Source organism: Crocodylus porosus, unplaced genomic scaffold (assembly GCF_001723895.1).
Source record: "Crocodylus porosus isolate Cpor-Errol unplaced genomic scaffold, CroPor_comp1, whole genome shotgun sequence".
Taxonomy (NCBI): Eukaryota; Metazoa; Chordata; order Crocodylia; family Crocodylidae; genus Crocodylus; species Crocodylus porosus.
In genome coordinates, this window is record NW_017728925.1 from 13,469,628 (window position 1) to 13,483,246 (window position 13,619).

At 50.6% G+C, this 13,619-nt stretch overlaps 2 protein-coding genes across 7 annotated transcripts in view; one reads left to right on the forward strand and one right to left on the reverse strand.

The window, feature by feature from the left end:
- The window catches only part of ADAMTSL2 (ADAMTS like 2), a 43,697-nt gene extending 34,243 nt beyond the window's left edge, over positions 1-9,454 (forward strand). For all 6 annotated transcript variants that reach the window (XM_019540890.1, XM_019540886.1, XM_019540887.1 and 3 more), the window contains 4 exons: positions 2,785-2,955; positions 3,387-3,563; positions 6,176-6,320; positions 8,491-9,454. In XM_019540890.1, coding sequence (XP_019396435.1) covers positions 2,785-2,955; positions 3,387-3,563; positions 6,176-6,320; positions 8,491-8,609 — 612 coding nt within the window. In that variant the 3' untranslated portion in view covers positions 8,610-9,454. The remainder of the gene's footprint in view (positions 1-2,784; positions 2,956-3,386; positions 3,564-6,175; positions 6,321-8,490) is intronic.
- Positions 9,455-9,674: 220 nt separating this feature from the next.
- FAM163B (family with sequence similarity 163 member B) lies at positions 9,675-13,368 on the reverse strand. Its single transcript, XM_019540893.1, has 2 exons — positions 13,156-13,368; positions 9,675-12,529 (listed from the first exon to the last, which is right to left on the reverse strand). The coding sequence occupies exons 1-2, from the start codon at positions 13,246-13,248 to the stop codon at positions 12,137-12,139; spliced, it is 486 nt and encodes a 161-aa protein (XP_019396438.1). The 5' UTR covers positions 13,249-13,368; the 3' UTR covers positions 9,675-12,136.
- Between the last annotated feature and the right edge of the window lie 251 nt (positions 13,369-13,619).

Genomic DNA, 13,619 nt, shown 5'->3' on the forward strand with positions numbered 1-13,619 from the left:
TCTCTTCTTTCTCCCCCAAATCCTCTCTCTGTCTCCCTGAGAGTAGAGAGCGAGCAGCGTCTCTCTGACTTGATCTTACCAACCAGGGCTGGGAAATCCCAGCTACGTTCATGCCAGACCCTTGCGTCATGTCAGAGCGAGCAAGAACCTATCGAACCCTGAACTCAGAGCTGATATTTTGGGCTCAGCTTCCTCTCTAGTTGAAAAAGGAAGGAACTGGGGATAGGGGTGCGAAGAAAAGGGGAGGTGGGATTGAAGTCCAGAGGGACCCCAGATGGTATGAAATAGCTGTTGCAGTCCCCAGCTTTGCTTCTGCTCTTTCAGCTGTGCCCCTGCTGAGAGCCAGCAGCTGCACCTTGTGCCCAGCCAGGTCTGCTTGTGAGACGGACCGTCGGATGTCACTTGTCACTTGTGGGCGACTGACTCAAAGCAACAGATCCAGTTCCCCATCCTTCTTGTCAGGCTGGTTGGGAGCCCTCTGGTTTCGTACGTCTTTTTGGCTAGTGCCAGAGGTGCTCTTTTTTGGTCAGTGGGTCCAGGAAGAGCAGGGTGACACTGAATTACCTTTTCACCCCTCCCCATTTGAACTGTGCTTCTGGGTCTGTTTTGCATTAGGCAGGCACTTGGTTTCAGAGCTGGGAGACTTCCCAGGCTACAGGAGCTCTCCCCAACTATGCAAGGCTACGCGTGCAAAAACACACGTGCCCTTTTTGATGCGCAGTGGGTTATGTGCACAAAACTATGTGCAAATGTGGAGCTGGCTGAAAAATCAGGGTGCAGGATCTAAACCAGCATCATCGCTGTGCCTGTTCTTGATATATCCTTGCCAGGGTTTTCCGCAGCTTCTTTGTCACGTTCCAGATTAAGCCTGGGCATGCACTGCCAACACGATCCCATCATCCACACACAGGAGGAAACCACAGTTATGAATAGTGAATGGTCCAGCTGCAAGGATCTTAGCTAATGTGCATCCAGCTCCAAACTTCTGCTTGGTTGCAGGAGCACTTGGGCAGGGGTTCAAGCTGAGCATTACTGACAGCCTTGCTCTTCCCAATACAAAGCAAAGATCTGGTGGGTGGGCCACACCCGGAGATCCCCGCTCCCAAAACTTCTCCTGGCTCAACCACTTGAGGACTCCAGCACGGGGCATCAGGTGTGGGAGGTGCTCCAGTTACCATATTTTCATTAACCATCATAGCCCGCAGAGCAGGGATGTGCGAGTGAAACGTGCTGGTGACATGACGTTGAGAGGCATCCTCGCTCCAGAGGAGGATCAGAATATCACAGAGGAAAGACTGGATGGCTTGGAGGCATGACAGTCTGTCTTCTCCCTTGGGCTATAATCTTTGCTTGAAATGCCTGAAGTTTGGGAGATTTCAAACAACCCCGTGGCCCACCCCCCCAAATATCTTTCTTTATAAAAAAAAAAAAAAAAAAGTGTGGTGTGTGTGTCAGCCAGGCCTTGTTCTGGAGCTATTTTTATAGCGATTTTGATTTGGTGGCATTGGCTAAAAATAAGTGGTTTCCATGACAACAGCTGCAGTGTGAAATACAGCACATCTCAAAGCGCTGCAACAAAAAGAACGTGAGGACTTTCACTGTTTAAAGTATAGGTTGAGACAATACCTGTGCAGTTTTTTATTGAAATGAGGGGGATATATTTGTACCCAATTACCTTAGATATTTTTTTGGTCTCTTTGAAGGCTGCTGCATGTTTTATCTAAAGCAAACAAAGCACTTGGCCTTCTCATTTTCCTCTTGCACCTTCATTCTCTCCCTCTACCCAGCAGTGAGACTTGGCAAGTCTTTCTTAAAAATTAAGAGCCAGTGTATTGCACTGCAGGGGGCTGAGGGGGGGGAATGGGGGTAAGGGGATGAGGAGCGCAGGGTCAGGGGAGCAGCTGGGGTATGGGGGGCTCCTTCAGGTTTCCCTAAAGGCAGCTTCTGTCTTCATCCATCTCTTCAGCCAAAGCAGAGAGATCCCTTGTAGGATTATGAAGCCAAATGTTGAGTTTAGAGGTGATTAAGAGAGCCGCACAGATAACATGGTACAGAACTGGGTGCCTTATTTAGCACCGTATTCATCCCAGCTTGGAGATGAGCTCCTTTAGGACTTGGTGAGTGGGCCTGGTGGTGCCTTGGCTCTCCATGCACGTCTGCCATCTGCTTGTTTGTGCTCTCACCCAAGTTGGCCACAGCCACAATAACTGGCGTCTCTTTTGTTCTCCGTAACACATGGGCACCAGTTACTTGTCAGCTGAGTTCCTGGCAGTGAAGGGGGCTGACAGGTTTTGCAAGAAACAAGGTGGCTTTATCAGGAAAGTCCTGGCTTGGGATTTTGGATCTGGTAGCCAGGTCTGCCAGAGCCTTCCTGTGCGAGCAGGGCAAGTCATCAAGCCACCATGGCCCAGAGCATCTAACGCTATGCTGGCCATTTTGGTTGCCCAAATGGAGACCCCTCAAAGGACGCTAAGGGAATGAAGGTGTTTTTCAGGCCCAGCTCTGGGTCGGTTTCTAGCTGCCTTGGGTAAGCTCTTCTGTACCGTCCCCGAGATCAACCTTACAGGGCCCGAGAGATTAAAAAAAATAAAAAAATAAAAAAAATGTGCCTACGAAGTCCTTGCTTGAAGGAACTTGCAAGCAAGAACTTCCCATCCTTGAACTCCTTTCCAGCTGAAGCTGAGGCAGAGATGATCCGCTGACGGGCTTCCCTGTCACCATGTAGGGCTGGCACGCTGTCCCTTCCTGCCCCTCACTCTTGTCACCCTGCTCTTTCTGTTTCAGTGCAGCGGCAGCTGCGGGCAGGGGAGGATGATCAGGCACGTGTACTGTAAAACCAGCGATGGGCGCGTGGTGCCGGAGTCGCAGTGCAACCTGGAGACCAAGCCGCTGGCGATCCACCCCTGTGGGGATAAGAACTGCCCTTCGCACTGGCTGGCACAGGACTGGGAACGGGTAAGAGAGACCTGCGCCAAGGCTTACGACTTTGTCCTCCTCCTGCCTTCGCCGAGAGGGCGGTACAGGGGGCTCTTACTTTCTGGGTCTAATCCCACCTGTGAAAGGCTCGGTTATCCTCCTGGCAAAGCAGGGGCAATGCGAACTGTCTCAAGGGCCTCAAGCACAGGCTTATGCAGACCTTCCTGCAACGGGGGGGTCACTGGGGCATTGCCATGCCCTGCTCTCCCAGGTGGCTGGCAGCAGGACGGACTCGTGGATGTTGTGGCGTGGTGCTGGGAACCCCATTCACTCGGACACCGTTACTGAGTCGAGACTGGGATGGGCGTGAGCTCAGCTCCAGCTCTCTCTGCTCAACGTGACGTGACACTGAGCATCTCTGGGACATGTCATTTTAATCTCTCCTTCTGTCTGGTTTCTGTCCTGGGCAGTGTAACACCACCTGTGGCCGTGGGGTGAAGAAGAGGATAGTGCTGTGTCTGGAGATCGTCAATGGGAAGATAAAAACACGGAGCCCCCCCGACTGCGACGTCACCAAGAAACCGGTAGAAGAAAGCACCTGCTTCGAACGGCCTTGTTTCAAGTGGTACACGACTCCCTGGTCTGAGGTGAGAGGGTTGCTGAGGTCTGGGGTGTATTTCCAAGGGGTGCCACTTAGATCTAGTAGGGGCTAATTTGTGGGCGACAGCCTGAGACGGGAAAGAGCCGGGCCCAGTGAACAGGGCACCTGGCGGGAGCTCTGTTGCAGGCTCTGTCCCTTCTGTGTCAGACCCCTTCAGTCCTTGCCTTGGTTTCCTCATTGACAAAACGGGGGTAACACTGTTCATCCAACTTCACAAAGTGCTCAGAGGTGCCTGGATGGGAAGCAGCAGTGGCGTGCTCGATGCTGCCATTGCCAATGGCCGCCCATCTTGGAAACCTCAGTGGAGGTAAGGACATAAGAACAATCCTCTCCCCTCAAGACCCAGAGGAACAGAAACCTTCTCCTCCGCAGTTTGTGCTATCCCCATTGTCTCCTCAGGAGCCTCCTCATAGGGGCTATCAACCTAGGACCTCACCTGGGTGCTAAATGACGCAGGGAGGTGGGGTAAGGGTGGGTGAAACACCCTGCCTTGGGGGTCCTGTTTTCAGGCATGCACCGGGAGCGCGATCCTCTGGTCCGCAGGGCAATCAGGAGAAGGACCTGCCCCTTCTCCCAGCCTTCCCCATACGGCGAAAGTGCAAAATTCTTTCCGCACGCTGTCTGGCACGCGGACGAATGCACAATAGCTGTAAATGGACATAGGAAAACGCAGCACAAAATGAACTGTTCCAGCGTAGCTCGCATGGCACAGCCGGCAATGGCTCATCCAGAGATGCTTCTGGCCTGATTGCCAAGAACTGATTAGGATTTGGTTATTTGGGCCAAGGCAGCCTTTCACTGTATTAGCAGCTCGAAGTGGAGCACGCGCCCTGCCAAGATGTAATCAAGTACTCGCTGTGCTTTTGGAGAGCAGGAATGAAAGGAAGTGTTTCGGGTTGGCTTTTTGTGTTGTTGTAGGAATCTGGCTAGGTCTGCAGGGCCAGCCGTAATAATGTGTGTAATGAGACAAGGGAAGGGAGAAGGGATTGGCAGATACAGGCTGGGAGAATTGGGGGCAGTAGATTGTCCTTAGCGCAGTGAAACCTGCCCAAATATTTGCTGCACTGGTGGCTCCCAGGGTTTGGAAAAATAAGGGAAGAGATCCCAGGGCATATGTAGGGGAAAGCTGGGGGCCACTCGCACCCTTTCTGTGTCATAGTTAGCATACATGCACATGCACTTTTGTAGCAGTCCCCGCAAAAACAGGCCAAGGTCATGGAGGTGGAACGGACAGCTTCTTCCGGAGATGGTGCCAGGAGATTAGGGTTGATATGGGTTGGGAGGGAGGCACAGATGAGAAGGTTTGGCCTGTCCTGGTGAATGAGTGTGTGCTGACTACCAGGGCCATTGCTGTGCCGTGGCAGAGGTGAAATCCCCAACCCCTGCTTGGTTATGGCTTGGCAAGTTGGCTCTCCGAACACGCGAAAACTTGAACCTGGACCAGATTCTGGTTCTGAGAGTTTGTTTGGGAGGTGGCTGTGGGACTGATGGAGTCCTGCAGGCCGAGGTCTTGCCAGCTTGCAGATCCCCAGCCATGAAAGCAGGCAATGTCCATGTGTGCTTATGGCCCTACGAGCACAGATGGACCCTGAGCAGGAGCATTCCTGTCTTGTCTCGAAAGACCAGCACACGTGGTGCTTCAAAGGCAAATAAAGAGCTGCAGGTCCCTGGCATTACAGGGAAAGAAGAGCCTGGATTATAGCTCTTCCCTTCAGCATCCCAGGCAGCTTGTTTAATTTTCTTTCGAAACTGGTCATTGATGTAGCCCTTAATTAACCAGGCCAATATGAGACCCCATCTCAGTGTCAGCAGAGAAAGAGAGAGCCAAGGCATCACAAAGATTGACCTAGTTGTATTGAGTCATAAGGTCTAAGAGGGTGCTGGATTTTCCTAATGTGCTGCTCTGGAGGGGGGGGCTTGGCTGGACAAGCCCCACCAGGGACATTTGCCCTCCATGCAGAGACAGCCGATGATAGAAAGTGCAGTGTAAAAGTTGCCTTCCACTTTGTGTGTGGCCCTTTGGAGAGAGGGGACTTTCATCTCTCCCATGTGTGGTTGTGTCTACCTCTGGAGGAAGGTGGGGATTTGGCTTAATTCAGAGACTCGGTTCAAAACTGTAGCAACTGTCTTTGCAATGGGTTGTTCAAGGAAGGGGCAGGGTGGTTCTTGATGAAAGGGAACCACTGGCAACCCCTGAACATGGCTAGTGACTTCCTCTTAGGGGTTTGCCACGTATAGGCCTCAGATGCTTCTGCCAGCGACGAGACATGTAACCTGTGAAGTGAGGCAATACCTCTTCATTGGACCAACCTGTGTAGTTGGGAGAGATGAGCTTTTGGGCTTCAAGAGCTCTTTGTCAGGTCTGGGAAAGAAGCACCCAGAGTCCAAAGTCAGCTGCTCAAAGTCAACTGCTCTCATTTCACTGGGTTGTTAATCTTTGGGCCACTGGGAAGAGAAGCGGCCAGTTCTCACCTGTGGAGTGGAGAGGAGTCAGCAGAGGGGAAGATGAGAGTCAATCTGTGATGGGCCATAAAAACAATGTCTGGTGTCCAGCAAAGCTATGCCGTCCTGCCAACAATGCTCCTCTCTGCTTCCCAGTGCACAAAGACCTGTGGCATTGGAGTGAGAATGCGTGATGTGAAATGCTACCAGGGGAAGGATATTGTTCGTGGCTGCGACCCCCTTGTGAAGCCGGTTGGGAAACAAACCTGTGACCTGCAACCCTGCCCTACTGAGCCGCCAGGTGAGGAAAGGCATCCAGATACTTCTTTCATTGTGGGGTCTGGGGCTGCCCTTCTAGTACAAACCAAGAGGGACAGGGGTTGACTGAAGCTGTGCCTATGTATATGGAAAGGTTTCTTCTACGTCAGTTATGTGTGAATATAAACTAGTAGTTATACCCAGATAGGCCTGCCCGCACCTTTGAGGACACTCTTATTCTGGTGTAATAAGCTGTTCAAAACTCAGCTGCAAAGTCATGATAACCACCGCAGAACGAGGCACGTTTCTGTACATTGGTGGGCCTGCCTACACGTGCTTTTACATGCGCCTAAACGTAATGTGCATTTACCTAATGTGCATTACGGCAATTTAGGTGCGTGTCTACATGTGCATGTGCTAAGGCACACTCAAGCGGTGTGCGGACTGACTTGGGTCCCAAGTCAGTTGACATACACAGTGTAAATGCGCCTTAGCACGTCTACATGTGCGTTAAGGCGCTTTAGCTCTCTGCGCATAAATTTGATACCTACTTTTGCAGGTATCAAACTTAGGTGTGAATAGCCTGAAATCACCATTTTTAAGGTGCATTAAGGGTGTGCACGTGTAGACCTGTGCCCTTAATGCACCTTAAAAATAGCGAATGCACCTTAAATCGACACGTGCACATGCGCCTTGTGTCTCTGTAGGGTGCTAGGCATGTATTGCTCTGAAAGAAAGTGCAATAGCTGCTAAGTAGTCAAAACAGCAGAGTTTTCTCTGACCCAAATGCTGACTCTGGTAGCATGTTGCTGTGTTTAAATCCCCACTAATGTCTGAGTACGGTTCATCTGTGGTCTTATCTGAATGATTTTAGACTCCTACATCCTGTGGGATTCGTGACCATCTCATTTTCCAGCTGGGGTCCCTTGACTCGAAGAGGCTGTGATCTCCAGTGAACATGTAGTTCTCAGTCTGTACTAGGAGTTGGAAATAAGGATGGGTGTGTACATAAAGCACAAGAGTGGGGGTCTTTGAGCTTTGCTGTGGACTTGCTTTGTGGCTTCTGTTACCCATTGCTCTTTTCTCCCTGTGGGCGGTGAGGTTTGATAACACTTTGTGGGAGGGAAGTATCGTGGAAGGGCAGAACGCTACTAGAAGAAGAGCAATTCAGACAGCTGCCTTCATGTCACCAAGACCTTTTTTACCACCTGAGTTTTGTATCGTGGCTCCTCACAACAGCACTATTATAGGGAGGGAGTTTTTTGACTCATTTGGCTGCTGCCCACGTGCTCTAAGAGCATCACAATTGCCTTTATACAATATTGGGACATATGTGGGATGCCCTGAAGTTGCCTTCTCCTTCCATTCAGCTGGCCGTTCGCGCTAAGTGGTTACCATAATCCTGCTGTTCGCTATCACGTGAGCGTCTCAGGAGAGATCGTCTGCTTTTCTGTTCAGAGTTGGAGCAGCGTCTAGCACAGAGGGGTCCCAGTCTGTGAAAGGGGCTTTGCTGTGCTACTGGAAAACAAACGATAAATAACAGGGCTTGCCCATGTTCTCTGTGCCCTTTCCCCATTGCTACTGGATCCCAAGGTGTTTATACCCAGTGAGGCAGCACTTTCATCTTCCCCTTTCGTTCAGTGACATCCCAGGAGAGAATCAGGCTTCAGAAACAAAACTCAGCCCCCTTGGGCCTGGCGCACACAAACATATGACCCTGTCCCAGCCCAGCTTTGCTGTTACTATTTAAGAAGCCGCAGCACAAAGCGAGGCCGCTTCCTGGGATTTGGTGAAACCTGGGCATTTCTATGCTGGTTCAGTCCTTCCTGGGTTGCATTCATTTAAAATGTAAGGCAAGCCAAAGGGGGATTTGAGACAGGCAGGGTGCTGAAAGAAGCCTGCAAAGGTCATTTTGCACCTTGCAGCTTGAAAAGGAAGGACTGAATGGCTTTCCAGAAATGGGTAGGGAGAGCGTAGCTATATTTGAACTAACCAGAGAGGGTCTTTTTATGCTAATCAGAGAGGGAAGAAGAGTTGGACCAATGGAAATCAGAAATACCCTTCATTTGTCCATTAAAAAAACTTCCAAAGAGAAACGGAGTCAACAAACCAGAGACGAAATGAGCTAAAAGCGTAGACCGTAATTTTTTTTCCCCATGATGTTGCCTTTTGACTTCTCCTCTTGATTGCCAATCTGTGTTTCTCTTCTCTAGATGACAGCTGTCAGGACCAAGCTGGAACGAACTGTGCTTTGGCAATCAAAGTGAACCTCTGCAGCCACTGGTATTATAGCAAAGCTTGCTGCAGGTCCTGCAGGGCCCCTCATTCCTAGTGGCAAGGTTAGAAGGACTTCGGGTCTCAGACTTGGAAGGACCGGAGGGTAGTCTGCTCACAAGCATCCGGCGTTTGGCTAGAGCGGTAACAGGCAAGAGGTGGGGAACACCCCGGTTGCATTCGCCTACTTCCAGAAAGCCATCGCTCTGGAGAGCCAAGTGTGCCACGGACTTGCGTTGCGGCTGTTTCCTCCCACCGCTGAAAAGATACCACCCTTGTTCCTCTCTCCCCTTCCTCATAACGGAGGGAAATGGCACCAGCAGAAACGACAGCTCCGTTACTACTGTATATGGGTAGCCTCTGACGATTGAGAACTGTACATAGCATCTTGTATATTTGATTCATCCTAGCTCCAAAACATTCCCGTGTCTTAAAAGGGCTCTCCTTCATGTGCTATTCAATATGGGAGTTTTAGATGGATGATGGTAAAGAGCAAACCACGCAACATGGAAGCACCACGATCTTCTCCCTAGCAGGAGGTCCTCGTACCTGCTTTCTGATTTAGCCCCTACGCCTGTCTTCTAGCCTTCATTGCCTTTCTGTAATGGCAGGAAGCTGAACTTCATTCCTTCAATGACCTTAAGCCAAAGCCCTTTGTGTAATATGTAGGTGTATACTTTTTCAGAGAATTTTATCTTATAATCAAACTTCAGTGCCATAGCCCTTATAAAAATCATAATGCTGACATAATGTATATAATAAGGAAACATAACTGCACTTTATATCACAGAAAAGATGTGCTCTTTTTAATATATTTGTTTACAAACAGTGACCTTTATCCCTATAATCATTAATTTGTACTCGTATGTATATTTTAATAAAATTGTCATATTTATGATGGTATCTTGTTTTATTCTCAAGTTTTTAGCATATGTTTCTCCCTGTGTGTGTGGCAGCTGATGCCACGTATGGATAGGAGTCCCTGCCAATAGAAGCCCTGATCCTGCAGACACGTATGTCGCGGTCCCTTCACGGCAGATAGGGACTATCTTTGTGTTCATGGGCTGGATGCTCTGGCCCACAACTGCGTAGCTATCAATAAAAAAGAGCTCAGCCTCTGAAACCATGTCAAAGAGTAGTTTATTTATTTATTTTTTTATTAATTTTTTTCTCAGTGAGCTCAGAAGTCCTGTACAGCAGTTCACCGCGTGAAGGTGAGTGAAACGGGTGACGGGGCTTGCTAAGGTGTCGAAGGTCTACTGGGAAAAAAAGAGGGAAGATGGAAACAGAAGTCTGTCTACAGAAAAGGCAAAGGATCCAAAGTCTAAATGCATTTGAAACAAACTGGAGTCAGGGATTGTACAAATTAAGAGAGCTGTAGAAGCGGCTGCTGTTACACTAGATTACTCAGAAGACAGAACACCATTCCCCAGCAAACACATTGACATCAATGCTTCCCCAGTTACACAGCTCAAGAAGGAAGAAACCAGGCATGTTAGACTTGTTACAAACCAAGACAGAACCCCCCCAAGAATGTCTAAGATATTCAGTTGTAAAGAATAACTTGCACATTAAAAAGGTCTCCCATAGAATTAAAAAAAACCCCTCGAGGGCAAAAGTAAAATATCCAGTTGGGCCATATACAGTATTTATAAGCGGACGAGTCTGAAACAACTGCTTTCCCCTCGGAGAGTGCGTCTTTAATAACAAGCCCGGGATGCGGGCGCGACGCGGAGGCCGTTAGAGTCTATTTGCAGCCGGTCCGTTCTTCTCTGCAAACGAGTGAGTCGTTCTGCGATTACGGAGCCTGAATGGTGTATAACGCCGTTACAAAGGAGAGCCTTCAGAAGACAAGTCGTACGCATCAGGAAAACAAAAGCAGCCTTGAGACAGGAGCGCACATGCGCATGCCTGTGGAAGGGCCTTTCCAGGCGCTTATGCTATCGCTGGGTCCCTCTTCTAAAGAAATTAGAAACGGTTTGTTTCTTAAACGAGAAGAAAATGGTTCCTTTTGATTGTGTTTTATCCAGGGAAAGGCTTGCCTTCCTCCATCAGAATATGGCATTCCTCTAACCGCTAAGCACGGTGCTTTCTGAGTTGCAACATCAAGAATTTACAAGCCCGATCATGTCTTCAGTGCACACAGGCTGCGATTAGCTCATCCGCCTGTTAAAATACCGCAGCAAGGTCACAGATTGTGTTTCCGCTCAAGGCGGGGGATCCAGCTCTCTGCCTTGCCACTATCCCAGCACTTTCCCAGTGTGTCGGCCTGTTATCATGAAAGGCAAGATAACCATGGTGCGTTTCCACTTTCATCTGTGAGCAGGAGTTTGAAAACTTCAGAAGACGGCGCTTCCAGAGCAATTGCTGTTCAAGACAGCAGAGGGACCAGGGGGTGGAGAAATGGATAAGCTGGGCATGGGCCCTGGGCACTACTGGCTGCAGAGCAGCCCCCTTTTTGAGGTGGGGCATGACCCTGGCTTTTGCTGTGAATTAGAAATTCTTGTTATGGGAGCTCTGCCAGTGGCTTGGAATTGAGACCGGTCCATTGCCTTTGCCTAAAAGCCTTGTGATGCGTTTCCAGGTGGAAAAAAACTGGGGAAAAAGTCTTCTTTTGTTTTTGTTTTTTTGCTTAGCCCTCAGTCGCCCAGTTCAGAAGTGTGTGTGTGTATAGTATCATTTGGGGGGGGAGGGGGGGTTGGAAAACCAAAGTTGCTTGGTGATAAATTGTCTCTCTCTTGTTACATAGGAATCAGATAGTGGTGTTAAAAACCCCCAATTACTTTCCCTAGGGACAGCTGCATTTCACCTCTGGAAGCCTCTTCTAGAGGACAAGACCCTGCGTTAATTGTATCCTGTACCTTGGGGGGCGGGGGGCATCCTTCTGCACATGGGGTTGTGCCCAAAAAATAGACAGTGGAGAGAAAAAGAGTAAGAGCTCGAGCTCCTGCATTGTAGAAAGGTCAGAGATGACCGTTTTGGTTCACTACCTCGTAGATCGAGCCCATCTCTGCTGACTGCTCGCGCAGGGCGACATTCCCCTCCGAGCCCTGCAGAAGGCCTGTACACCACTCAGTTCCAGTTGGTGCCATTTCCCAGTCTGCAGTAGTTTGTAGGCTGGCCCCCCACCTCAAGGGTGGGTTTGACCCTCCAAGAGGGATGACAGATGCCTGTTGGCTTGTGCAGCCTTGTCTTGCTGTGACGGCCCCTGCACCTGTACCTGCTGGTATTCACCACCCTGATGGTCATCAGGGGACCTCTTGATGGGTATAAAAGGATGCACAATATCAAAATTTCATCTAATAAAAAAAAAATTAAATGTGCAGCCCCACAAAACCCCTCCAAGCAGCATATGCTATGGCCCTCTCTGTCCCTCCCTCTCCCCGCCCCCACCCTTTATTTTTCCTCTTTATATAGTGGTTTACTATATGTATAGCTATATATAACATATAAATACATTCATCATTTTAAAACACTTCCACAGATTTTTTTTTTTTAAAGAGTTTCACCATTATTGAAAGCTCGGCTGTTGTAGAAAAAGCCTCGCACGGGCTGGCCAGCTTGCTACGTCCAGGCTCTAGCAGCTCAGACATCCGTGCTTATGCTCCGGCTGCGAGAGAAAGCCTCCCGCATGGCCGAGAGGCGGTTTGGGTTCAGCGCTTGCAGGTTCGAGACGCTCACCGGCAGTTCAATATCTTCCTGGCTGATGTTCTTGTAGCTGACGCGGTCGCCCCCGTTGCGGACCTCTTCGGGGGGCTGCTGGAGGAAGAAGGTGGGCGGCTCATAGTGGGAGCAGCTGGGGCACACGGTCCGGCACTGCGAGTGCTTTTTGTGGAAGGGCGAGGAGGCGGCGTAGACGGAGGGCCCGTTGGTCAGCACTACATTGCGGTTGCTGTGGAGGGGAGGGATGTGGGAGTGCACGGCGAAGTCCGGCTCCTCCTCATCCTCTTCGGACTCGTCTTTTTTGCAGCAGTAATACTGAAAAGCCGGCGAGAAGGAGAGCGACCGGTTACTTGGGAGCTTGGTCCCCCTAAAGCACGACAAACCCCAGCTGCACGCGGGAGGTTGAACGTGGGGTGTATTGGGTTCGGCCCAGGATGGACGTGGAGCTTGGGACGCACCCAAAGCTCAGGTTCGTCCAGGTTGAGGCCCCATCTCTTGCCCTGTGTTAAAGGCATTGGATAAAATGCTCCTGACGGATACGCGGGCGGGGTTGGACCAGAGAGACTAGCACTGGCATCCCCCCTCCTTCAAGGATAAATAAAAGGTTTGAGCCTGCTGCGGGAAGGGCCAGGCTGTGCCGGGCTGAGACCCTGGCTCCAAATGGCTTTCAAACACTGCAAACCCCGCGTGAGCCTCCTGCACTTAGATGCCACGTGCCCCGGGGCAGGACTGGCTGCAGGGCACGTCATGCGCTCGTGAGGTGCCCCACATGCTGGCCGCTCTTTGACTCCGTGTTCCCAGGCGATGGCCATGCCCTGCCTATAAGCATTCAGTGCTCAGCAAACTCGCCCATGCCTCCCTTCCTCCCTGCCGTACCCCGGGCTGAGACGCCCGTGTGCCCAGCAGCTGCATGGGTGATGCACGGCCCCGGTGAGGAGTACCTGGAGCCTACAGTAGCAGAGAACCGCGATGATACAAAGCAAAATGACGGTCGCTAATATTCCACCTGTGATGACCACAGTCCCGGCTGTCATTCGACCTCTTCTCCATTAACAGCCTGCAAGACACAATGTGCTCCTTAAGCATCGTGGGGAAGGAGGGCAAACCTGCCTGCAGCCAAAAGCGGCCTGAACATCCACTCAGCACCCACCAAAGGCACTGTGCTCTAGGGGGCCAAGCCCACCCTTGCAGTACTGCCCTGGGGTGGGCATACTTCTCCCCAACGGGGTGCAGACAGCTGGTCCCAGCGCCACAGGCTCTGCCATCAGGCTTGTATCCCACGGGGTCAGGGTGCCCGGCAGCAGCAGGTGGGGCGACTGTCCCATGCCACGTGCATCTGAAATCATTGCCTGGGTCCAGGCCAACCCCATTCCTGGTGTCAAGGGAGGGACATGTAAGAGGATTT